Source organism: Idiotropiscis lumnitzeri, chromosome 20 (genome assembly GCF_059441095.1).
Source record: "Idiotropiscis lumnitzeri isolate Australia: NSW breed Sydney's pygmy pipehorse chromosome 20, RoL_Ilum_1.0, whole genome shotgun sequence".
Taxonomy (NCBI): domain Eukaryota; kingdom Metazoa; phylum Chordata; class Actinopteri; order Syngnathiformes; family Syngnathidae; genus Idiotropiscis; species Idiotropiscis lumnitzeri.
In genome coordinates, this window is record NC_142410.1 from 11588368 (window position 1) to 11613410 (window position 25043).

General features: G+C 46.8%; 3 protein-coding genes across 12 annotated transcripts in view; all 3 read right to left on the bottom strand.

The window, feature by feature from the left end:
* Positions 1 to 215: 215 nt before the first annotated feature.
* On the bottom strand, positions 216 to 3347 carry LOC148317779 (lutropin-choriogonadotropic hormone receptor-like). The gene is made up of 4 exons (XM_088284380.1): positions 3100 to 3347; positions 2461 to 2642; positions 2175 to 2366; positions 216 to 2006 (listed from the first exon to the last, which is right to left on the bottom strand). The coding sequence occupies exons 1-4, from the start codon at positions 3248 to 3250 to the stop codon at positions 1485 to 1487; spliced, it is 1047 nt and encodes a 348-aa protein (XP_088140506.1). The 5' UTR covers positions 3251 to 3347; the 3' UTR covers positions 216 to 1484.
* Positions 3246 to 7560, bottom strand: LOC148317780 (uncharacterized). Its single transcript, XM_088284379.1, has 11 exons — positions 7320 to 7560; positions 6477 to 6701; positions 5471 to 5542; positions 5119 to 5193; positions 4695 to 4769; positions 4517 to 4591; positions 4290 to 4364; positions 4132 to 4212; positions 3881 to 3949; positions 3738 to 3812; positions 3246 to 3621 (listed from the first exon to the last, which is right to left on the bottom strand). Exons 1-11 carry the CDS (start codon positions 7433 to 7435, stop codon positions 3426 to 3428), a joined length of 1134 nt encoding a protein of 377 aa, XP_088140505.1. The 5' UTR covers positions 7436 to 7560; the 3' UTR covers positions 3246 to 3425.
* Positions 7561 to 8858: 1298 nt separating this feature from the next.
* The window catches only part of nrxn1a (neurexin 1a), a 57877-nt gene continuing 41692 nt past the window's right edge, over positions 8859 to 25043 (bottom strand). For 6 of the 10 annotated variants that reach the window (XM_088284385.1, XM_088284389.1, XM_088284390.1 and 3 more), the window contains 12 exons: positions 22773 to 22895; positions 21871 to 22252; positions 21589 to 21779; positions 21188 to 21361; positions 20897 to 20923; positions 18807 to 18926; positions 18554 to 18735; positions 18316 to 18487; positions 16789 to 16878; positions 15726 to 16039; positions 11585 to 11663; positions 8859 to 11145 (listed from right to left, as the gene is read on the bottom strand). In XM_088284385.1, the coding sequence (XP_088140511.1) occupies positions 10844 to 11145; positions 11585 to 11663; positions 15726 to 16039; positions 16789 to 16878; positions 18316 to 18487; positions 18554 to 18735; positions 18807 to 18926; positions 20897 to 20923; positions 21188 to 21361; positions 21589 to 21779; positions 21871 to 22252; positions 22773 to 22895 (2156 nt within the window). In that variant the 3' untranslated portion in view covers positions 8859 to 10843. The remainder of the gene's footprint in view (positions 11146 to 11584; positions 11664 to 15725; positions 16040 to 16788; positions 16879 to 18315; positions 18488 to 18553; positions 18736 to 18806; positions 18927 to 20896; positions 20924 to 21187; positions 21362 to 21588; positions 21780 to 21870; positions 22253 to 22772; positions 22896 to 25043) is intronic. The other 4 variants (XM_088284393.1, XM_088284388.1, XM_088284391.1 and 1 more) reach the window with 2 other exon arrangements.

The following is a 25043-nucleotide window of genomic DNA, read 5'->3' on the forward strand; positions in this document are numbered from 1 at the left end:
GCACGATAACAAACATCCATCCATCCATTATCTGATCCGCTTAGCCCCACGAAGGTCATCCATGCATGATGAAATATTAAATATAATAACTCTGTGACATGGACAATCAAAAGTGAGCAAAATTATTACTATCACTGTACTATTAAAACTGAGTGACCAGCGTGAAATGGCCGCGAGATGGCAGTACACACGAATTGCAAAACTATACAATACGATACATCTTATGGAAACTTTATTACAATTGATTTATGAACGTCTCCTATACAAACAGTTGCTTTATTGTCCACCCATCAAAGGTGACCATGCACCATAAACACTTCCATTGTCTTGGGCAATCACTTGTTTTATACATCAATTGCCAATTCCACAATGTAGTAGAATATCACAAGATATATAGATACACAAAGAGACACGAAAATTACATCCCTGGATTACATCATAAAAACAGAATAAAGTCAATTATACCCCCCATGAACGATGGGAAACAATATCAATGCTGCCATCTAGTGGTGGTGTGCAGCCATTGCTCGAATTAATACAATGCGGGGGGAGTGCTGTGCTTGTATAGTTAATTAGGCACACGTTGCTTAGGTCTCGCGAGATCTACCGTCATCCCACGTGATGTTGAGTTTGGGGGACATCGCACTTCATCAGCTTGTTTTGATTCTTGTAGCTGGGGCCTTGAAAATGTGGGTTGCCGCTCAGAGTGTGTGCGTGAGAATAAATGTTGCTGTAAGGATAAAAACAAACAAAAATAGCAGCTGAGATTGGTCGGGTCACTTTGTCCTTGAATGCCTTGCAGGCCGTGAAGGATAGCTTGGCTTCAAGATAATAGCAGTTCTCTCACTCACACACACACACACACACACACGCACGCACCCCCGACTCAGGCACACACGTGTTTAAGGAAAGCATCTTTATAAAGGTGATAACACAACAGAGCATATAAAAAACATTTACAAGTCCTACATGTTACAAGATCGGTAACAAAATATAATATTAATAACACTTAATAATCTTGACTTGTGTTCATGTGGTGCCTTTCAAAGATTCTCCGGATACTTAGAAACAATATTAGTTCATGTTTATGACTTCAAATGGTGAATTTATCTGGCACCCAGAAGCGATGCGCAATAGGCTGTGAATGGCTTTTGTTCATTTTTTTCTAATGTGTGAGGGTTTGAAGGATTTTATTTTATTTTTTAAAGATGTGCACAGGCCACAGTGGTGCTTTTTTTACGGAATATAAATGGGCAGAGGGGGTTGCAACATCTTAGTTTTTAAAATTGAAGGCGAGTCAGCCATGTCTCGTATTGGACCTATGAGTTTTTTTTAAAGCCATTTCGTTGGCCATTTTGAACCCACGAGTACAGAAAAAGAATGCGTCAATCAATCCATGAATACTTGTCTGCTGTCCTTTTAAAGGCGTTTACGTCGGGAATGGGATGTCACGGCACCGCCAAGGTGCGGCGAATGTCCTATCGTCATCTGTCGCCGCGGCCGGCTGCCATCAAGCAAATGTTGACCGGGCCGCTCTTGGGCGCCGCCCACGCCGGCTGCTGGCACGACGAGCTGTCGGCGCGGTAGCCGTGGGCGCGCGCCTTGCACAGGCCGAAACGCGCCACCAGCAGGACAAAGTCGCGGCGGAAGGCGCGCGTGAAGAAGGCGTAGAGGAAGGGGTTGGCGCACGAGTTGATGGGGTAGAAGAGCACAAAGAGCAGCTTGGCGTCCGACACGGTGATGAGCGGCCGCTTGAGCGCCGCCGACACGGCGAAGAAGGAGATGGGCGCCATGCACAGGAAATCGGTAAACACCAGCACGGCCATGCGCTGCGCCACGCGGGCGTCGGCGCGGGCCGGCGCGCCCGCCGGGTGGCGCACCGCCAGGTAGATGCTGAGGTAGCAGGCGCACACGCACGCGAAGGCGGCTATGTTGAGCAGAAGCAGAGTCACCACGTACACCTGCGACCACACCGACTCCACGTCCATCGGCAGGCAGATGCTCACCTGCCCGGAGGACACGTCATTAGAGACAACCTCCAGTTCTGAAGATTGCAAAGTGCTACAAAATGTAAATACACATGTGAAAATTTTGGATCTACAACATAAAACGTGAGCGTTATGTATCATGATGGATGCCAAGTGTGCCTAATGAAGTGGCCGCTGTGTGCTCACTTTACTATAGCTGCTCACGCCCAGCGTGGGCATGGTCGCGGCGAGGCAGGAGAAGATCCAACCGGCCGTCATGACCGCACAGGCGTGCCTCAGGCGGAACTTGCGGTCCAGACGCAGGGCATGTGTGATGGTGTGCCAGCGCTCCAGCGTGATGGCCGTGAGTGTGAACACCGACAGCTCGCTGGAAAACACCTGACGCGCACACACACGCACACCATTTCAGAATCTAGGAGAAAAACACGGAACATTTTTTGCGATATTCTCACACGTGACCTCAAATACGTACGGTGAAGAATCCGGCGGCGCCGCATCCCAGCCCCGTCTGCCAGTCGATGGCGTGGTTGTGGTAGTGTCCCCGGGTGAGCGCGTCCGTGGCGGCGATGACCAGGAGGTACACGCCCATGCACAGGTCTGCGAACGCCAGGTGGCACATGAGGAAGCGCGGCACCGTCAGCTTGGATGCGCTGCCTGCACGGACCGCGCGGCGTTAGGGGAGACGCAAACAACAACAATGCGGCTCTTGACACCTTTGAGGAGCGAAACACCGAAGCCATAAGTGGGCAGGAAGTTGCAATGGATTCTCATTCAGACAATCCTTTCATGAGCGAGTTATATGCATGGATACAAAAATGTAGTCATCATAAAAACATTTAAAAACAGTAGCATGTGAAGAAATAACACAAACTTCACATGTAGAATGTCAAGAATCCAATTTTTTCCCCCCACAATGCCAGCACCAACAATAGAGAATGTGTTTCCTTTCTCTGCGCAAGGGAACCAACATGAACGGATCATGTTCAGATGTTGTGAAGTCCGCTGCCGCCATCTAGTGGCGGACTGCCAGAGGTTCACTCGAGTGTCCAGGCACCATCGAACGTCATTCGCGCGTGGCGACATCGAGCAGGCGGACGGCCGCAAGCGTTACCTAACAAGACGAGCAGCACGACCACGTTTCCGAGCAGAGCCAGCACGGACACCACCCAGATGAGGACCCGCAGGGGGGCGGCGGTCATGATGTCCTCGCAGGGGTTGAAGGCGTCGGGCGCCGGGCTGCACGTGACGTTGAAGCTCCCCATGCAGTGCTCCCAGAAGAAAGCGGCGTTCTTGCGGGCCTCCGACTGCGAGCACAGCGGATGCTTGGAACTAAAAATAACACAGGCTCAGAAATCGCGTCTTAGTTGGCGACACCGCAATCACGTGTCAAATGCATGCTTTACGGCGTCATTATTTTTTGTTCATTGTGTCGTCCATTCACGCGTACGTGTTTCTTTGCATGGGCAGGAAGATGCAGCAGTGCGACGGGTAGGTGACGCGAGCCTCATGCAGCTTGGCGAAGGCGCGTTGAGGAGGAAGTTTCTTCAGACGGATGGCAGACTCGGCAATCAAGCTATGGAGGTTGCCCAAGATGGCGTCCGGCAGCGAGCTCAGCGCCGTTTGCGAGACGTCGCTAAAAATTCATTTCAGTGGCGAAAGTGGAGGTGATTTGAGATGTAAGTTAAGGTTGCACGGTCCACTTTTTTTTTTTTTCAAATCCATATGTTGACTCGAAGGAATCCCACTCACAGTAAGAGCAACTCATTGGAAGCGGCAAAAGCGTTTGGGTGGATGTGACTGAGTTGCCGGTTGCCCTTCAGCGACCTCACAGAAAGAAATGTGATGAGGAGTCCGCTCACGTTTGCAAAAAATGTGCCATGCTTGCCACTCACAATCTGTGCATCTTCGTGCCGTTGAAGGCGTCGCTCGCCACCGTCTTGATGCCGTTCCTGGTCAGCCGTCTGTCGCCACCGACGCCAGCCAGAAAAAAAAAAAAAATCAACGCTTTGCATATTTCTGTGGCCCAGCCACGCTTTTTATTCAAGCAGTTTTTTTTTTTTACATGTTCAACTGATCATAAATGGATGATGCTTAAATAAATCGTAATAATGTGCAAATATGTGGAAAAAAAAAAGTATCTCACATGTCTCGGATCGCTTGCGTGCAAACGCCGTTGAAGGCGTTGGCGGGCACCTCCTGAATGCGGCTGTTGTCATGCAGGTCGCTAGGCAACGCACAATTCACGGAAACACATCTTCAAATACATCAAGTGCGAGTGTGTAAGTGTGTTTATGCCCTCACAGCATCAAGTAGTCGGCGGCCGAGTGCATCTTGGAGAAATCCGGTAACGTCAGGATTCCCGTGTTGGAGATGATCCTGTCAAGGGCACAAATATTTTGTGACAGGACTTACTTTGTCAAAATAGGCTTTGTACTTTTTTCGCCCTCCATGGATGAAGGAAGTTGGAAAAAAAAATGAAAAAAGACAAACAGAGTCAAACGTAGTTGATTTTTGAAACGGCAACTCACAGACGTTGCAGCTTGACGAGGTCCTTGAAGGCATCTCCGTGGATGTAGGTCAGATGTTTGGACTTGGCGATGGTCCTGGAAGACGCGAGATTCACTCATGTCAAACAAAATTATATACATTTTTTTTTTTTAACTTTATTTAATTTTTCTTTTCTTCAACGTTGGCAGCAGAACTCACAGCTCGATGAGTTCGGGGAGATCCGAGAAAGCGAACGCTCCGATGGACTCCAACGCGCCGTTTTCTGAGATGAAGCTGTGAGAATCAAAGAAAAAAGATGGATTTTTTTTTTCTCGTTACAATCCGCTTGATTTGGGGTGGAACAGTGACCCCAAAAGGTAAAGGCGAAAAAAAAAAATCTCGCAGTATGTTAGCACACACGTTACTGCCATCTACAGGACCGGAATGTAACAGCATCACCAAGCACATCATTTTTTTGAAAAAAACAAAACAAAAAAAAAACGAGTCAGCCGGTCACGCTTGACCTTGGCGGAGGCTGCGATTAAATCCAAAAAATCCTTTCAGAGTTCCTCACGTTCCGCCACAAAGACGAAACACTTTGGATTGGAGTCAAATCAATCAAAATGGCTCACGTGCCACTTACATGTCGGCCAGACGCGGAAGGCGGGAGAAGGCAAAGTCGGCCACAGTCGTCAGGACGCCGTTGTCGACAATGTGCCTGCGGTTTAACACAAATGCGGGAAATTAGGCAACATTTTCTACCCCCCAAAAAAAGACATCAAATGCTTTTGGTGACAGTGATAATCGTTGTTATTACATTTTGTAGAGCACATTTTACTCAAAAAAGACGTCAAATTTGAGAGTCAAATATTCAGCATAAATTTCAAACTGATTCAAAGCATGTGTATGATTCCCTAATAATTCTCAGAAATAATTCAAAGCATTTTCCCTAAAATTGTCCTAAGTGACGGAAAGAAGATGTGATTCCGACTCACACTCTCTTGAGATTGTGAAGGCCAGCGAAGGCGCTGCCACGGATTACTCGGATTTGAGTCATCTTGGCCTCCCTGTTGACACACACACACACACACACACACTCTTGGATGGCTGCGAGTGTGGTTTTGGGTGTTTTGCATGCAATCGGGGAGGTTCGTCCTTCATGTTTTTGTTTTTTTGCGCTGGCTCACACCTGCATGGCGCTGCCTTGACCTTGGAGGGAACACACACATCGCTCGCTGGGCAACTTGGACCAAAAATGGAGTGCAAATGTGATTAGAAGCGAGCATATACAGTCATTTGAGTTTTTTTTTTAAATCACACCCCTTTCGAATGTTTACTACTAAGTATCCTATAACACAGTATCGTTCCTCCAATAAAAAAACAAAAAACAAAGTGGTCATCTTAGTGGATGGTGGCAAAAGAAATATTTAATTTGTGGTAGAACAAATGAATGAGTCAATTTGTAAATATTTTTCATGTGAACTAGTAAGATTTTTTTGTGATAGTGGATGGGAAAAATGTAATGTATGTAAAAAAAAATAAATAAAAAAAGAAGTAAAATTTAAGATAATACAAGACCCAAAAAAATCCACATCAAAATGTTCCAAATATAAGAAAAAAACGAATGGAAAAATATATATTTTTATATATTAATATAAATATTAAAAGATACTAAGAGCATACATAAAAAATGACAATGCAACCGCCCAAAAATAATGATTAAAAAGTCCAAGATACAAATATAACCAAACAACAATATTTCAAAAAGCCACATAAATAATATTAAAAGTATAAACTGTAAACTAAAGAAAAAATAACTTGCTAGTGCTAAATAGTAAAAATGGCAAAGCAAAAAAGGAACAAAAAATGGAAAATTAAGAAAAAACAAAAAGAAAAATTATGAAAAAAAGTTGACAAAATTCAGTAATTTGAAAAAGGCCTGTGTGTGTGTGTGTGTGTGTGTGCGTGGGGGTGTGCGTGTGCGTGTGTGCGTGTACTCACAGGCATTGCGTGTAGGAGGAAATGCCGCTTGGGATGTCCGAGTCTGAGGTGCGGACGTAGTGACACACAGCTCGTTTCGACCGACCCGTCGTCTGGGCCTCCGCCGCGGTGACCATCATCATCATCATCATCATCATCATCGTCGTCCTCCTCATCATCTTGTTGCCAATTTTCTTTCCTCTCGTCACTCCAACGTTGTGTGGACATCTCACGCAAACACTCCAGCTTGTGAAAAACAAGGTTTGGTGTTTTTAGGGGGCGTGGGTTTTTCTCACATCCCTCCCTCTTCAGCAGGAAAACAGATCATAGCAATTTGAATTCATTCTGTGGTTATCATCGTAATTGTTCAGACTTTTTGCGAAATCACAGACGGCGCTCGCTAAAATCTTTTCAGTCATCCAAAGGAAGAGGGGAAAAAAAAATCGTTGGCTGTAGATGACATCATCAAGGTAGCTTCTAGTTTTCGATGCGATCTGATTACTTACGAGATCAGATTTTTTTTTTTGTCAAATTGTTCTTGACCAGTTAGCATAGTTGCTATCGTAGCTAACATGTACTGTTGAGCAAAAGCAGCCAACATTAATTCGCATTGATTTGCAATCCTCTTATTTGACATTAAGACGAGAAGAAATACAGACGGGAAGCTTTCAGGCTTCCATTTTTAGGGTCGTTTCGCCACTTTCAAAAATGAACTCAGCCTTCACCATTTTGGCCAATTGCTACCAAACTTTGGAGCCCAAATGCCAGACAGACGGGTGTTGCAAAATTGTGGGCGTGGCCGTAACATTTCACGACTGACTATAAAACACAAAACTTGAATTGCGCCACAATTCAAATAAGAACCTTTTGGCCTTGGAGGAGGTCCACGCTGAAAAGTTTTGTTTCGCTTTCATGCGACACTGGGGAATTGATGGGGAGGAAAAAAAAGGAGGACAGCGTCGTGGCCATTTGTGTCTCATTTGAAGCAATAAAGTTGACAATAAAATACGACATGTTGAGTCTGGCGCTTGATTGCGGCTGACAAAATGTTCTGTTTGCTTGCAAGGACGACCTCCGCGCCCACACGCACACGCACACGCACACGGCCACGATTAAAATGCAGAGGCACTCTCGACGAAAGCGCAGAAGCGGAACGAGGAGATCATTCAAAAGGAGACGTGTTGCAGTGTGTGTGTGTGTGCGTGTGTGCGTGCGTGTGCGTGTGTGTGAGACGACGTGAGCGCCTTGATTAAAATGTTGCTGACTCGCGTGAAGCTGTGCAGGAAGGAAGGCGTGGAGGAAAATATTAAGAGGCTCCGCATTAACATGTGACAAATGAAAGAATTTCCATTTTCATTTTTCACCCCACATTTTTGCAAAAAAGGCTGCAAAATAGACAAAAAATGTGGAAGCAGCGCTTTGCCTTTTGAATGCGAACATTTTGCTGGCTGAATTTTGAGGTTTATTTTTTTATCCAATCAGATTTTATTCACAGTGAGTTGCCGTGTCATGCTAATCTGCCCACAGCCATCACAATCGTCAACTATATTCGCTGTTTTATTCAAGTAATCAGAATAAAAATGAATTCTTCCAAAGCCAGCTTTTTCCGTTCTCTGATTGGTTGATCAGAGCAAAAAGATTGCATTTTTTATCATGAAAAGATAGAAAGGAAAAGAAAGGAAAATGAAATGTGTACACATCCACCCACGCACGCACGCCGACGGCCGGTTCACTTGGGTAATATTTTATTTACTCATTAATCTTCAAAACTATTTTTTTCCCATAATAAATTTCCACTTTTTATGTTCATCAAAGAACCGTAACAATAAAAATCAACGCAAAATACTGTAGAAAAAGTGTACACATGTAGAAAATCATAGCATGGTTGGATGGGACAACCGACGGCGGACGCTCGGGATGGAGAAGACAAAGAAGAGAGAAGAGAAACCACATGAAGCAGGAAAAACAAAAAAAAAAGAAACGCAAGATGTCAGGTCGGACACGACGATCATCTCACACACGCGCGCACACACATTTGCTATTGGTTGAGTTCTACCGGCATGCATCGCGTGGAAGAACTGGAAAAGTGGCGTTATGGCACCGATACGCGTGCCAATACGCAGCAGGACCTTGACTTACAAAAGTGAAAATTTGTTTCGGCAGCCGACTTGACAACATCAGGTCGCGCTCAGTCGATGTTGGTTGCTGACGGACGTTTTGCGTTTGTGCTGAAAGTATTGGATCAAATTAAAATGTTCTTGAGGGAGTGCTGAAAAGAACAAGCGGACAGGTTGCGAGTTACTCGAACCCACAGCTAGCTAGCATCATCCGTGGGTGCGGCAATTTATGGAATAGCCCGGTAAGATTATTTAAATTGCTAAGAGACGACGTTGACGCTACGAATGAAGCCCGAAGTCCGTCCGTCGACTGAGAGGAGTTAGCTTGCGAGCTCCTTTCCAGCCACCGAATGCTTTCAATTTTCAAGTAGCGTCGCGTGTCAAATTTACAGACATTCATTTTTACTTTGGAGCGACTTTAAATATTTGTCGCTATTTTCCAGGACATTGGATTTCCAATTTGTCGTTAAATATAAATGTTCATATTAAGCGCGTATGCAAATTATTTTTTTTTCTTATTGCAAACAGGCTACAGATTTCTGTGGATGGCTTGTGACATTTCCATTCGCTTCAATGATTTGAAATACAAATGATTTGAGCATGAATTCAATCTGTAAGTCAAGGTAAGACTGTACATCGCGTTCACAAAAAAAAAAAAAAAAAAGACAAAAAAGGAGGCGCGAGTTTTCTCCACATTTCGTCTCTTCGGCGATTGGAATCTAAGATGGCCGAGGCGTCTCCTCCGCCGGTCTGCAGTACAAATCCACAATTTCACGTGCAATGACAAACAAGTCCCAACAGAGTCAGTCCTCCTCCCATCATCGTTGTTGTCTTCTTTTTAAGAAAGTTTAGGTCCTCCAACGGGATGTTAAGTGTGTAGGTAGATGTGAAGTCTCCCAAGGGCAAAAACAAAAGCATCCGGCGGCTTTTGCGGCCGCACCCTGATTTCCCGTCCCGTCGCTCGTGTGCTCGTTCCATTTGTTATTGTCGTTGTCGGGAAGATATTTGAAAGGGCTCGGATCCTCTTGTTGCTTTTGATTTTTTTAAATTTTTTTGGGTGCTCCTGCTACACGCACGCGCACGCACACACTTTGTCCCGTACGTGCTTCACGTCCTTAAAGGGAAAAAATGTCAGTCGTCGACTTGATGTTTGTCTTTCGAAGGAATATGACATGAATGGAACCTGCGCTGATGTCAATCAGTCCGAAGCCAAGAGAAAGCGCCGGTGCGCGCGCACACACTGAGAATCGGGCCCAATCGGAGTCTTTCGCTTCCCTTGCCAACAAAGTCAGCAATGTCTCGAAAAGACGATCCCGTGCTGTGAGTTCATTAAGAGCCAGTTTCGCCCCGAAACCAATCACAAAACGTCAACAATCAAAACGTATTGACGATCACAAATCCAGGCGTGCGATCGGCCAGTAAAGCAGGCTACGCCCGTCGCGATCATTGAGGCCAATTTTCTCCTTCTTTGTCGATTAAGGTCAGCCAAGACTCGACTTTGAACGATGTTCCTTTTTGGCTTGTAAAATGTTCACAAGCCACAATCGCAAACGTCGATTTCATGAGTTCAATATCGGCGCGCGCTCAACACGGATTTAGGCCGAGCCACGGATTGATTCCGCGCTGAGAAGTGGAACGCTAGTTAATCAGAGTTTGGATTTCTCCCAAGTCGTATTTCGCACACAAGCAACCGCGCGGCGACGCTAAGTCGAGCGTCTTCCGTTTGTTCCTCGGGTGTCGCCTGCTTCTCTGGCCAAAAGTCAGCTGAGGGAATTTAAAACTCTCCATAAGTGTGAATGTGTGCATGCTTGCGTGTGTGGCTGGCGACAAGTCCGGGGTGCCCCCCTCCCCCCCCCACCAGGCCCCGGCACACCTGCGACCTTAACGAGAACGAGCACTGCAGTCAACGCAGGGGCCAAAAAATGGACGACTGACATTTTGAAGCGATGGGTCACCCGACTTTTCTCTGCCGGGGCGCAGGCGGCGGCTTTCATCATGGCGTCATCTCCGCGGGGCATCTGGAATGGTTTGCAAATGGATCATAAAAGGAGCCCGGTCTCGAGGCTCGGCTCGTTTTGTACATTTTGTCCCTTCAAAAGCAGTTTGTTTGTGTACATGTTTGTGCTTGAATGTTGAGGAAACCTCCTTAAGTGTGTGTGTTTAGTGGGGAAGAATATACCTATTTATGTACATTGAGCCTTTAGGTTTTTTTCGGGGGGATATATATAGTGTGTATATATATATTTATATATATATATATATGTATAAAGGTTAGACATAGTACTCCTTGTCCTTGTTCTTCTTATTCTTGGAGATCTTGGTGATGCCAAGCGGCTTGTCCTTGGCGCTGCCGTTGGGCTGCGTGGCCGAATTGCTGATGTAGTTGCGGCTCTCGTCCACGTGGTACGAGCCCTCGTCGCGGTTGCGGTACTTGTACATGGCGTAGAGCAGGATGAGGATGCACAGCGCCGCCGCCGCCACGATGCCCACCACCATGCCCGTGGTGCTGCTGCTCTCGCGCACCACCTCCGACGGGCCCGGGAACACCTTCACCTCGGGGAGGGGGGGGCGTGCTGGCGGTTTAGAGGACAACAATGTTACAACGCAAGACAAATACTGTACGGTGTGAGTCCTCGGTAAACGTCAGCTTTACAGATGCCACGTCGGAGCTGCCAATTTGAGGCGATAAGTTAACTGGCATGACCACCGCACGGCTCCAAAATGCGCCGCCGCTGCGTGCCAGCGCATAAAACGCAACCTAATTTGCATGCAAATCCTCTCGAGCGGAAAACGACAGGAAAGAAAAGAGGAGAAAGAAGAAGAGAGGAGGAGCGGGAAGGCGTCGACGAGAGGAAGCGGGCGAGGTGTTGGGTGACGCCTGCAGCCGCAAACCAGGAAAAGGGAGCCCGCGAATAATTCATTGTGGCGACAGAAAAGAAGGAAAAAGGAGAGTGAAGGACGCGTGTGAAATGGCGGAGATGAGTGGAAGGAGGGGTTGGGGGGGCGTCTCACCTGAGCTGGGATCGCACGGGTCGATGTCCTCGTCGTCGCTCGGGCACTCGGCCGACGCCACCAGGATGTCGTCCGCCGACTGCCAAGAGAAGGTCACAGCGTTAGCGGCCATGTTTGTTTTAGCGGACCCCCGCTGTGGCAATCACCGGCTCCCGTTAAGAACGCCCCCCGGGGGGCGCACGCGGATGCTTCTTATCATCAAAACACAAACTGAACCGTGCGACAGCTACTACAAAAAAAACGTGAAGTATTTTTGTTCAACTTTGCCTGGCTATTTTTGCGATTCAACATTTGCAGATTTTACAGCAAAATTTATATTGCAGATCATTTGCCACGTCGCCGGATTTTGCCAGGGATTATTTTCCCACTCTGTCACGTAGCAATGAACACAAGCCAGGAGGAAACAACACAGAAAAGACGTTTGAGATTATTTCACAAGGAAAAAAATTGCCGAGGGCCGCAACAAACGCGGTCACTTAACATCACAGATACTACAGTAGAGGACACACTGCAAGATGACGACGGTCAACTTCACAGCATCCGCTCTCCAACTGTTCATTTGGTTACCAAGGTTACCCAAGTAACCGTTACGGTTTTGTTCCATGTTTGCGGTTTCCATTTTTTAGTGCAGGAGTTTGCCAAATAGTTTTTTATTTTGTGCCTCAGCTCACCAAAAGTGGCTCGTTTGCGTCGTGTCGACATGAACGAGCAACCGTCCGTGGCCCGCTTTAACGCTCTGCACTTGTAACCCGTATTGATCCGGCTTCCCCACCACCGCCCCCCCCGTCGGTGCCGGCTTCTGTTGCCATGGCGACAACAACTTCAGGCTGCTCGAAAAAAAAAAAAAGAAAAAAGAATACAGCATGTCGGGTGCGGTCGTGATGGTTTGAATTAGCGCGAAGGGGATGTGGCGCTAAACACGCCGGACGTATTTGCAAGCGTGAGCTATGTGTGAGCGTGCGCTCGATCCAGCGCTAAATTAAAATTGGATTGTGATGCATTGCAGTAGACGTCGGCGGCGGTAAAAGCGGAAGAGGGGAGTGAGTGGCACGGCTGAACAAGAGAGATGTAGAAACGCTTGTTGAAAAGCAACGCACGGATTTGCACGCCACTCGGCGGCACCTAATTGGAACGATTTGCATCCAAAGTACACACTCGGGAAAATGCATGTTTTTTGCAAATAACTCATTTCAGATCTCAAGAAATAATCACGTGTTAAAGTGAATTTAAATACCGCTGTATTGACCACTCTTTTTATTTATTTTGAAGGTTAGGCGCAATTTAAGGCTTGTTTTTAAAAAGTTATTTGAATAGCTTTCAATGGCTTCCAATTTGGCAATTGATATTTAGACAACAAGAATTAAAGGAGGCAACAAGTGGGCCTTTAAAAAATATATACAATTTAAAAAAAAACTGCTAATAACTACAAAACGACACAAAATAAAAACAACCAAAAATAATCGTCAAGCACCTTTTTTTTTTTACCATTTTTCATTTTAAAATATGCTCCGATTGACAATATTGAAATTTGGGAGCTGGCTATAGTTCATAGATGGTACTGTACCTCAAGCAACATTTCATTTTTCACAACCTGAATTTTCCGTAGCTGATGCAAACTTAAGTCACAAGAACAAAGAATTTTCGCTAAAAAATATAGAAATCACAACACCAAACAATTCAACGCCAAATAAAAAAGTACAGCGCTAACTGAGCACACTTTGAACTATTAAATGTCAGAACAAAAAACAAAAAAGTCAAATACCAAAACGAATTCAATCAAACGTGAATCAAAGGTCATCTCTGTCTGAGGCCTGTCCCCGCCTTCGGACGCTTACAGAAGATTTGCAAAAAAAGAAAAAGCAAATTTACAAAGCGCTCTGGCCTGGGAGAAAGACTTTTTTTTCCCCTTGGTTGCTTTTTCCAATCACTTCTGCCCACTGAGTGTGAAAAAAAAGTGGGCGACTGCGGCGTCTTTTGAGCAGCTGATCACCACCCGATCGGCGAGCACGTCACATGAGATCGCCTTCAAAGTTGACACTCCATACGGAGGTCTGCACGCTTACCAGGAAAATGCATAGCATAGGAAATGACATTTGTCTTTTTTTTTGGGGGGGGGGGGGCGAGTGTGGAGACCATCCAGGCCCTCTCAGAGTCCCAAGAAAAACAAAGGCTGGCAAAAACACATTTGAGCAGACCGAATTGAACTGTCAATCAACCTGTCAGCTAACCATCGACGACCACAACGAGCCGAATCGACAATTTATCGAGCTAAGCAAATCTGTGTCTTGCCTCGCAAAAAAAGTTGTGAGCGAAAAAAAAAACGAACGAGATCTCTACCTGAGCGGCCGAGCAGTGCCAGCGACCATCCAAGCCTCCCTGACTGCCAAGTTCACACATGGTCACTCCACCTTTTTTATTTTTTTTTCCCTCCAGGTGATTGGTTGCCGCAGAAAGTCACGCCGCCGGCTCCATCGCTCTCGTCGATGAGCAGCAGGAGGATAAACACAAAGGCGCGTCGCTGACGCCAGGAGGAGAGGAAAGAAACCAGCTCCACTCGCGCAGATGGTGAGATAGGAACGCGCAGCCAATCGCGGGGCTTTATTTGGCGGCGTGGGAGGGGGGGGGCAAGAGGACGAGGAGGAGGAGGGAGAGCCGGGGGATGGATGCTAAAAAAACCTTTGAAAAAATAAATAACATGCAAAAGTAAAAAAGGCTGAAAAGTAGCCCTGGAAGTTGGTCGTTAAGAAGAGAAGGTGTAAAAAAAATAAATAAAATTAAATTAAATTAATAGTTCCCAATTCCATCAGCTGACTCTCAACAACCAATCAGATGAGTTTGCTTTCATTCTATCAGTGCCAATACACTCGTGTCAAAAATCGGGAAAAAGAAAAAGGAAGCAAAAAGGTGAGCAGGCAAACGCAGAGTCCTAAAAAGTTAAAGATAACTGAACTGTACGTCGGCTTGAGGAGCTCACGTACCACCACAAGTACGAGTAGACGCTTTGAAAATCACGGCCAATACACTGCCGATTTTTGCCCGATAAAATAAATAAAAAATAAAAAAACACACACACACAAATGTAACAGATTGACGACATTTAAATGAGCGAAATTGACTTGCTAGTCGAGTCCATTTTGTCGCAAACTTCAGGTAAAAATTGCGCTAACGTGCTCTGACGGGGCCGGGCCGACGTGTGACTGTGAGCCTCCAGCATCAACACTCCAACTCGCGCTCGCTCCTCTTCACTTCTCGCTCCTCGCCTGTCATGCATTATTAATCGGCTTTTTTTGCTGCCTCTCATCATGCCAGAATAGAAAAATGCCGCTTAACACGCTCACACACACTCTCGGGCGTCCAATCTTTCCATGCAGATGGCTTTCACTGTGATGCAAGGATGCTGCAATTGCACCTGTGTGTGTGTGTGTGTGTGTGTGTTGCTAGGCAACAAGCGGCAGGAGCTGCTTCAAGTAGACAAACGCAAGAGTTTTTCTTTTTTCTCGCTTTTGGGCGAGAGCGATTCGGGGCGAGCTCGCCGCACTACGGCGAGCATGCGACCCAGTTCTCATGACAGCTACCCGCCGAGCGCTCCCGCAATTAGCGCCGACGCGTCGGGGTTGAAAAGTCGGCACGCCCGGGCGCAGATTGACGGATGACGGCGCTGTCATCCGTCTCGCGCCGACATCCATTATTGATGCCTGAGGCCAAGCTGACGGCTTTCGATTATTTATGAGTGAAAAAAAAAAATAAAAGCAGGCGCTGGCTCCACAGAGGAGCGATTCCACCGGGCGGGGCGGGGGTGGGCAGCAGGTAGCGGGGGGGTTTCGCTATCGCCATGGCAACTTGCAGGGAAATCTTTCAGAGCAGCAGACGTTATTACAGGAAGCTGCGCTGACACGCAAACAACTTGACAGCCGCGGCACATTTGGACTTTTGTGGGCTTGTTCTGGAATATTTTAACGTCACGTTGCGGAATAAAAGCCATTTTACAAAAACAAGGGCCAAATTTGAACACAAACTTACGCTTGTGTTTTTGGAATATTTTAATTTTTGTGTATTTTTGGCCATTTCAGGAAAAAGACTTTTTTTTTACAGATAAAGATTTTTTTTTTTTTTTTTTTGGTGAGAGTTTCATGATTCTGACCTGCTGCGTGGCGCCCTGCCTCCTGTTGCTGGCGGTGGTGGTGCTGACGTCCCCGGCGGCGGGCGCCGAGTCAGAGCGGTTGCCCCCGGCGGCGGCGCTGGACTGCGGCGTGATGGAGGAGGACGGCATGTCGCCCACCAGCCGGGCGCTGCCTTCCACGCGGATGTGCGGGTGGCCCTCGGCCGCCATGTTGAGGATGCGCAGGCCGTTGTAGTACAGGCCCGACAGCTGGCCTTGGAACATGCCGGCTCGCCGCTCGCCGCCGCCGCCCACGCGCACCGTCGTCTGGCTGTTGAAGATGGTCAGCTGCCGACCTGCCCGTTTGCACGCGCACGCACACACACAAGCGCGCACACACGCGGGCGCACCGGGGGAGGAAAGCGGACACGCACGCAAACACACAGTCACACACAAAAGCAACGTTTGAGTGTTACACAATCCCGCGCCGCCCCGAGCCAAGGTGAGAGGATGCGATAGATGAAGTGATGCGCGGGGAAGGCGCGGACGAGAGACACGAGAGCCGAGAGGGAGAGGGGGGACGTGAAGAGGCCGGGGCGGGGGTGACGCCCAAAGAGACGGATGGTTGCCATGGTGATGGGCCGACAGACAGACAGACGGATGTGGAGGACAGCCCTGAGAAGCATGCACAACATTGTCAAGTGTTGTTAAAGGGACTAGAGGCTACTTGCTTTGCTTGCGTTTAGGACGAAGAAACTAAAGCTGCTACGTAAAGTCTTGACATTTAATTGGATTACACAATTGTCACATGGGAAGAAGAAAGTTAAAAACACATTATTTACCTTGCACCTTTTATCACTTTTATCAGCATTTAAATCTCTCCATCGTCCCTTTAACCTGATATTATCAGATACAGACTAACAACAGGCACTACAGTTATTACACAGGTATTACACACTACAGCTGCCCAACTTTTAAAGACTTAATTATGGATTTAGGGTTTTAGAATGTTAGTTGATGGTGCACAAGATAATATATGTAGATATGTAGATAGTCATATTGAATTGTTTTAAAGCTTTTAAGGAATTTTAATCAGGGTTTTTACCTTTGTCGAGTAGCCAATCGTCAACTACTCGACCGAGCCGATAGGGGATTCGCTGTCTGGCGATGGCCAGGCGCTCGTTATCAATGTTGCCTTTAATTTAGAGATGAGAACACAGTAGTAATTACGCACATCCCAAAATCGTGGCACAGGAGCTGGATACAAAAAGAAGAGCAATGAAAAGAAAGTAACGGTCCGCTCATGCTTTCGCGTGGAGGGGGATCGGGGGGGGCAAACAGACTTTGGCGTGCTGGCAGCGGGACGGGAGCGTAGACATCAAATACACGAGGACCTCAAAGGCGCCCGCCTCAGTGCGGCCGCCATATTGGATGTGTCACATCTCGAGCGAGGCAATCATTTGGATTGGATTCATTTTTATAGTCACGTCATGGTGATTTTTTTTTTTCATGAATTTGAAATTAATGAATTATTGCATTATATCTTAAACCTTTGACACAAAAGTAGCAGCATAACGACCAATGCTAAAATAAGTCGCATGCTGTAGCAATGGACTAACCAAGTGTTCATCAAAAGTGAGGCAGAGGTCCTATGCCCCCCCCAAAAAATATTATTTAATATTATTTAAGCCACTTTATTATTGTAAAAAATGTGAACAGTAACACTGAGATTTAATATAGAAAAAAATGCTCACAAATTACGACTCATGATGTATTCGAATAAAAATGATACTTTTGCATGCCACTAGAGGGAGCTAGCAAACGACTCATATGCAGAATGTTTGGGGCGGTGGGATGGTTAGAAGATACTTGGCCTGCTAGTTGAATGACATTTTGTGTTGTCTACATTTCTTTGTTTTTGTTTAACTTGTGTCTTGTCATTGAGTCAAATGCAAAAAACAAAAACGGTTACGACCGCTTCTCTTGTTCACATCCAATACGGCGGCGACATTGATGCAGAGCTATTTGATGTCTACGGTTAGGATTGTGTCGCAGCGGTGGCGGCTGCGTTGGTGCCAATTGACAGGCCGAGACGTTTCCGGTGAGCGGACTCTTACTCTCTGTTCATTGGCTTTAATCTAAAGAGACATTTCAGGGGTTAACATCTGCAAGAGCACAGGGAAATAACGTTACAGCTGCCACATCACTGGCTTTGGTTCTTACATTGTTACAAGTACAGGACACACACCTCACAACAACTGGCATTTAGCATTTGTTTTAGACGACTACCTTAAGATTTAACACTTTAAATAGAATAGAACAGAACAAAAGGAAGAAGAAAACAAACAACATTTGCTCCTTATTTTTTCTCACTAGTTAAACATAGGACATGATTTTTTTTAAACGATTTTTTTTAACTGACTCCCAAAAATGCACCAACTGTTATTATTCTCTTTTAATGGTGAGAAAAAACACTGAATTAAATATTACCTTTTAGCACTATTTAACAGGCCTAGCTAGCGATCAAGCATACACAGTATCACTTTTATGGTTTAAAAAGTTTCATTAAGCAAAAAAAAAAAAAAAAAAAAAAATGCAGTCAGAATTTGCACGCCGCCTGTCCGGTGCCTACCTGAGGGGTAGCGCTCGATGACGGGCAGGTCGTCCAGCTGCAGCGTGGCGTTGCCGCCGCTGCGCGTGAAGCGCACGATGTGGTACTTCCCGTCGTTGACGAACTTGGAGCTCTCCTCGATGTTGATGTCGTCCGTGCCCACGTTGAACACCACGCGGATGTTGCCCTTGTCCTGCGCAAAGCACGCCAGTTCTGACTTGGCGTTGCGAGGGCAAATTGGAATATTTCGGAGACGTACGATCTGCAGCTGAAGGTAGTCGCCGAGGCCGGACGCGCTGTCCACGCGCAGCAGCACGGCGTGTTTCTGCTGCGTGCTGAAGCCCAGGGCCAGCCGGTCGGCCCGGGTGCTGGGGCGCTCGTTGGGGGGCCACGTGTAGACCACCACGCCGCCGTCGCGCCCGAAAATGTACGTGGTGCCGGCTGGTGGGGACGACGTGAGTCATTAGTCAATGCGGAAAACACAAACACTCGAGTGTTGCTCGGCGCCTCACCGTCGTTGCAGAGCGGGCCGGCGTACGACGTCATGCTGCAGTCGCAGGTGAAGCCCTCCCACTGCTGCAGGCAAACGCCCTGATTGGAGCACGAGTCCTCTTGGCACGTCGTGCTGGGACCTGCATTGAACACGCGTGTGGCCACGCACAGGTCATTTCAGCCAGAAGCCAAAAGTCCAAAGAGTCCAGTACATTCATACAGTCCGGTACTGTTCAGGTCCGTTACTGGAGTAGTAGAAGAAGAAGTAAATGATGGTGTGGGCTGGCATCGAAACAAAGTGAACCAAACTGGATGTGTCAAGTCTGGAAGGGCGTACTGACACTAGGCCATGTCAACGCCATTTGGGTTTATTTCGATTGCGCAATCACGGAGATTCAATAATTATGGGCTTTCCCTTAACTCTTATTTCTAGTTGTTCTGTTCTTTTGTGCAAGGTGGCAATTATCGCAAATTACTGGCAAGCAATTTTTTAAAGGCCGCGTCAAGTGAGGATTTTTGGGGGAATTTTTTCGCAAAGTTTGTAAATGCCAAACATGAGTCCTGTCAACAGTCCAGCATGCATCGCTCCGTTTCCACTCAAGAAGAACTTCGTTCCCATCCAGCGCAACGGCGACATGTTGTTAGCGAGCGAGCGTTGGCTCCACCCCCAAAATGTATCTGCCCTTTTGATTGTCTGCTGCAAGGCTGCTTTAGAGCGCTTCGTTGTCAGCCACGAGTGTGTGGATGTCACACAGAGAAAGACGGTGATTTTTTTTTTTTTCAAATTGAACGTGACAGCCAGCGTGTGGACAGAGATTTTTTTTATTCACAATTGTGAAGGTTCATTTGACAGAATTTGTCATTTGTTTTTTTTTTAATCTCTCAAATTTGGCAGTGTTGTTAACACTGTGGGGTGTTAAACTTATTTTCACTTCCACAGACTTCAATCCTACAATTTCTTTTGGATTATTTGTAGTCATTGTTGTGCATGCTTACGCAAACATACGTGACTTTCGGATGGCCTAGTGGCAGACAGTACGCCCCGAAGAGTCCCAAAAATGGAGAGCATGCAGGTAAGTGAGTCCGGATGAGGACAGCAGGAGGAGTTAAACATAAAAGTTATGTTTAAAGGCCCCGGTGGTCTTCTGGATCGCCGTTCTCTTCCTGCCTCATGCTAGCCACAGCTCGCTTCCCGTCCGTCACGAGGCACACAAGACGGACGGGGTGTGGAATGATCGGAACGGGACAGGACAGGATTTGCGTGAGGGGGGGGGCGGGGTTAAGAAGACGGCATGCTGCTGTTGGCGGTGGAGCTGTGGTCATCCCGGGACAAGCGGTGACCGACTGACTGGGGCGGTGGTGCGGATGTCACAACTGTGATGGGGCTCACGAGAGGACAGGCCACCTGGGAGCTTTTTTTTTTTTTGACTCGGGATCACCGGGATCCACACAAGACTGCACAGCACTGGGTAGTTCGGACGCGAGCGGACGTACATGCCGGGGCGGGCAAACCTTTCAGCTCAAGGGCCACATTTGAGGTTGAAAACGACAGATGGGCCAACGGCATTTACAGATTTAAAAAAATAAATAAATAAAAAGTAGTTTATACAAATAAATTATTCATTCTAGTACTGATCACTAATCATCAAAGAAAATAATAAAAAAAAATAAAACTGAAATTTAAATATTTAAATGGGAAAAGTAGAGGGTGGGCCAAGAGTAGGAAGTCATTTTTAAATTAATTTAACAGCCCGGTGTGACGGAAAGAAGAATAGAAGGAAGGAAGGAAGCAAGCAAACAAAAAAAGCAAGGAAGGATTGAAGGAAGAAGGAGGTATGAGAAGAGGCTAAAAAGACGTAAAGGAAGTTGGCCGTCTTAAAGAAGGAAGAATAAAAAGCAAGTGGAGAAAGGAAGGTGGTCAGGTGGAAATAAAAAATAAAAAATAAAAAAGTGAAACTGTTTGTTGCTACTTTTGGCCCAGCCTGTACACGTCACGTTTCTTTAAAATTTCCAAGCAGGCCTCTTGTTGCGATAGAGCGGTCCGTTTGTGTCCCGCGGGCCATCCTTTGCCCTCCCCAGGTATGTACAGCGCACATGAAAAGCGAGATACCTTGCAAGTCAGCTTTCATCAATGTAACTTTTGTGGGCCAAACAAAAAAACAAAACAAAAAGCAAACCAAGTTAGATGGTTAGTCGATGCACACAGATGCCTGTCAAGTGCACAAAGATGACGCAACCGTCCATCTGGGTTAGTGGGTTAGCTTCCCCCCCCCTTTTTTTTTTTTTTTTTTTACCCCCCAAACAGAGAATGACTTGAATGGAGAACGGAAAAAAACCAAAAACTAAAGGAAGGATGGGAGCCCACCCGGCGCGGCGCAACGCCAAGCGGCGGCCGCCTCACCTTCGCAACCTCGCTCCACCTGGCCCACAGTGGCCAACGCGTCGGCCAGGAGGTCGGGCAGCCGGCCGTTCAGGTCCACGGTGGCCAGGCAGCCCTGGAAGCCTTCGCGCGAGTGCACCAGCTTGGGAAGGTCGCGGTACATCTCTTTGGCCACGCCCCCGATGTACAGGTCACCTGTGGCGGGAGACACAATGACGGACGGCGCACCGGACCAATCGTTGTCAAGGAAGGACTCGGGTTTCGTTTCCGTGGACGTCCAGTTGGAGACTTTTAAGCCAGAGCGGACCCCCCCCCCCTTTCTAGGGGGCGCTAACGAGTCAAGTTTGGGGGGAAGCCCAAAATATAAGCCGCCGCCCACCCAAATCATTTGCATGTTGTTGAGTTGCTCGAAGGCGGCGTACCTTTCAAGTCGAGGTTCTTGGCACCCATGGTGGTCTGCGTGGTGACTTTGGTGTCGATCTTGACGGTGTGGAGGTTGTTGGTGTCCCGGGAGATGTGCACATTGTGCCAGTGGTTGTCGTTCAGCGGGCTGTTGGAGTTGCCCTTGATCAGGTGGGCCCCGTTGCCAAGGTCCGAGATGTAATGAAGGTAGCTAAAGAATTAAATCCACTTTTACCGTGACATAATTGCAACATTTTTGGAATCAAATGATTCAATCGATTAATCAGTTAATGCTCACTCACCCTTTGACCAGCTCCACCACGATGAAGTCGTTGCCATCGCCGCGGTTGAAGAGGACGAGGCCGTCGGGCGAGGTGGTCTTGAACTGCATGAAGAGGTGCATGGAGTAGTAGGCCTGCAGCGTGGGCAGCGTGACGAAGCTGGAGCGCGATCGGAAGGTGACCGGGTCGGCCACGATGCTCTTGTAGCCGATGACGGCGTTGAGCTCGCAGTAGTCGATGTCGCCGTTCTTGCACAGGTCGATGTAAGGCATGCCGTTGAGCGCCAGGCCCTGCAGGTGCCCGATGAAGTTGGACGGCACGGCCGGCATGAAGCGTTTCTCCGTCACGATGCCCGTCTCCACGTTGTGGAACTCCAGCTGCGTGTGGTCGCCCGCCATTTGACCTGCGGGTGGCCACAGTCACGCCTGAGATCCGGTCCACGGTCTTGCCGTCTCACGAAAACCATGTGCGGACAAGAATGCTTCCTAAAAACTTGATATACGTCTGTTCAAAAAGAACTGTGCCAATCAGGCTACCAAATGGTTTTCATGAGACAGGCGGAAACAAAAACCACATTACAGTGAACCTCCGCATATTTGTGGTTGGCTATGAGCAAATTTGCCTACTTGTATATTCTTTGGCGCATGAAGCCACATCTCACCTCAAAATATTGATTTGCTCGCATCTGGATGAGCTTTGGATTTCTCTTCAGGCCATTGCTTTGTTGAATTAAAAAAGGGCTTTGCTGCCAACTTGTGGCCAGAATTGGGAATGACAAATCATTTTGCATGGGCACCAATAATGTATGCGCATCAATTTGTATACATCTTTATTTCTATACGAATGTCTCTCTGAATTGCGGCCGTTCACTGTACTGCATATTCAAGTCGTGTGCAAATGGAGGCATTTGATTGGCGGGTTACCTTCGACGGGCTGCAGGTCATCCACGGTGAGCTTGAGGCCCTTGCCGCGCCGGACCACCCGCACCGTGTGCCACTCATTATCATTGAGACCCGAGCCCGCAAAGATGGTCTCTGGGCCTTTACCTACACATAGCCCAGAGCACCGTTACACATATGCACACAAGGGGGCGCCGAAGAGACAAGACATGTGATGCGAGACAAGGACAGACGGACACACACACACACACGAAGATTGATGAAGGGGAGGAAATGAAAAATGAAGATGGAATCTCACAGCCACACACGTTGAATTCCACTTCCAGTGCAGTACTCCACCAAACCACATGGTGGTGCTACTGATACGAGGTAGTCACTGCACCAAAATGTCCTGGTTTCTTATTAAATGACCTTTGCCTTTAGTCTCATAAAATAAAAGCCATTTTATTTTCTCATAATGTAACCAACACAATACATCCTTATTTACCACTTTATCGTTTTTAAATTATGCTGTTATTGTCATAAAAATAATGTATTTTCTTGTACTATTGCAATCTTCTTGTTAAGTCACAACTTTGTTATCATAGAAATTCAAATCATTTTCGCAAAAATCCCAAGGAAAAAAAAAATTACGAGCATACATTTGTAGCATTTTATCGTAAGTATTTTTACGACAACGTCATGATTTTATGCGAAATGGTTTAAATATTTTGAGAACAATGGCGTTTCTATAAGAAGAAATGTGATTAATCTTTTGTTCATTCAGGAGCAGAACCTTGCAGTTAAATCTAATTTTGGAGCGCACACTGTTTTGCCTTCACGTCTTTTCTTGTGTAGTACCCCAGCAAATCTCATGGGGGCACTACACACACATACACACACGGACACACACAGCAATGAAGGCAAATCTCTCCTTGGAGCGCCCACGCCAGCTCCCAATTTGCCATCATCCGTTGCGCATTCGACAGCCGCAAGTTGCGGCGACCCCACCCGCCAAAACTCGTCACCTCAAAAAAAAAACTAAACAAAAAAAAAAAAACCCACCAAGCCACCACACGCTCCTGCCTGACTTCCCTGCTCGGTTGGAGTGAGTGAGCTGATGCTGACCTATGGGCGATAATGACAGGGGAGGCTGCGAGAAGTCAACTGACCTCAACTCATTTGGCTGCGGAAAATGTCAAGAATCACTCACGCATGCTCACACACAAACACCGCGGTAGGGATGCACACGTGTCACTTACTCAGGACAAGCTTAAGTACCAACAGTTGAGTACTCGTGTCTTGAAATTTAAAACGTTTTTTTTTTTCAAAAACAACATTTGTACGGCTTGGAATTCATTTCACTCAACCACAATTTAAAGATATTACTATTATCGTTACGATTATTTTGTCATGTATTGTGTTGTAATTACGTTTAAGTAGTTGGCGGGCTGGTATCGGAGAATTTTGTACGACATGAAATTATTATTATTATTCAATGGCGTTTGTTCACTTTAATTAACTGAAGTCCAAGTTGTGTAGAAAATAGATTTTGGTCACAACTGCAAATATGTTGCTAAGTATACGAAGCGACTTCTTTTTTAAACCTTGACCCAAATGGGGGAGGAGGGCCAGCTGACCACGCCGCACTCGGCAGCGGGAAATGTCACGCGCGCCGTCAATCACGCATTCACAGGTGCGTCAAAGTGCAAAACACGCAAACGCAATTAATGAGACTGTGTTGCGTGTTTTCGCTCGTTGTGTGTCGTGTAGCGTTGTGTAGCGTTGTGTAGCGTTGTGTAGCGCGTTCCCCGGAGGAGACTCAGCTGTGCTCCAGGCATGAGCATCGCATCCTGTTAGCATGGATCACTGCGCTGCACCGTGCATGAGACAAGCAGACAGTCAATACCATTACGTCCGTATGAACAACACGTATGTGTGTGTGTGTGCGTGCGTAAACATGTGTACTTGTGCTTTTTTTTTCATGCACTGCAGTGGGAGAAAGAAAATTGAGGGAGACATTACTGTGAGGGAGCAGTGATCTGTGTCAACCTGGGGAGCGCACACACAAATCCACAACAAACACGTGCATGTGCACACGCACACACACAGGAGGGGGCTTTTTTGGGTCAGTGCCTTGTGCCACATGGCGAGTCTTGTAAAATGAGATCTCATAAAAAAAAAGCATTTTTTTCTCATATTACAACGTCAGCCTCAGAAAATTCCAACATTTTTTTTTTTTAATTGTAATATTTCAACTTGATTTTGGTAAAAATGGCAATAAACGCAGTCGTCACAAAAAATGGTCCTCATAAA

What these genes read in the sequence shown, in the direction of transcription:
- LOC148317779 (XM_088284380.1), bottom strand. Translation starts at nt 3,250, where the DNA reads ATGGGGAGCTTCAACGTCACGTGCAGCCCGGCGCCCGACGCCTTCAAC. An exon ending in GCGCCGCCGGATTCTTCACC is followed by an intron (nt 2,367 to 2,460) that starts GTACGTATTTGA and finishes TGTGCGCGTCAG; the next exon opens with GTGTTTTCCAGCGAGCTGTC. An exon ending in GCGTGAGCAGCTATAGTAAA is followed by an intron (nt 2,007 to 2,174) that starts GTGAGCACACAG and finishes TCCTCCGGGCAG; the next exon opens with GTGAGCATCTGCCTGCCGAT.
- LOC148317780 (XM_088284379.1), bottom strand. Translation starts at nt 7,435, where the DNA reads ATGAGACACAAATGGCCACGACGCTGTCCTCCTTTTTTTTCCTCCCCA. An exon ending in CTCCCCGAACTCATCGAGCT is followed by an intron (nt 4,592 to 4,694) that starts GTGAGTTCTGCT and finishes CGCGTCTTCCAG; the next exon opens with GACCATCGCCAAGTCCAAAC. An exon ending in GCCGCCGACTACTTGATGCT is followed by an intron (nt 4,213 to 4,289) that starts GTGAGGGCATAA and finishes TGCGTTGCCTAG; the next exon opens with CGACCTGCATGACAACAGCC.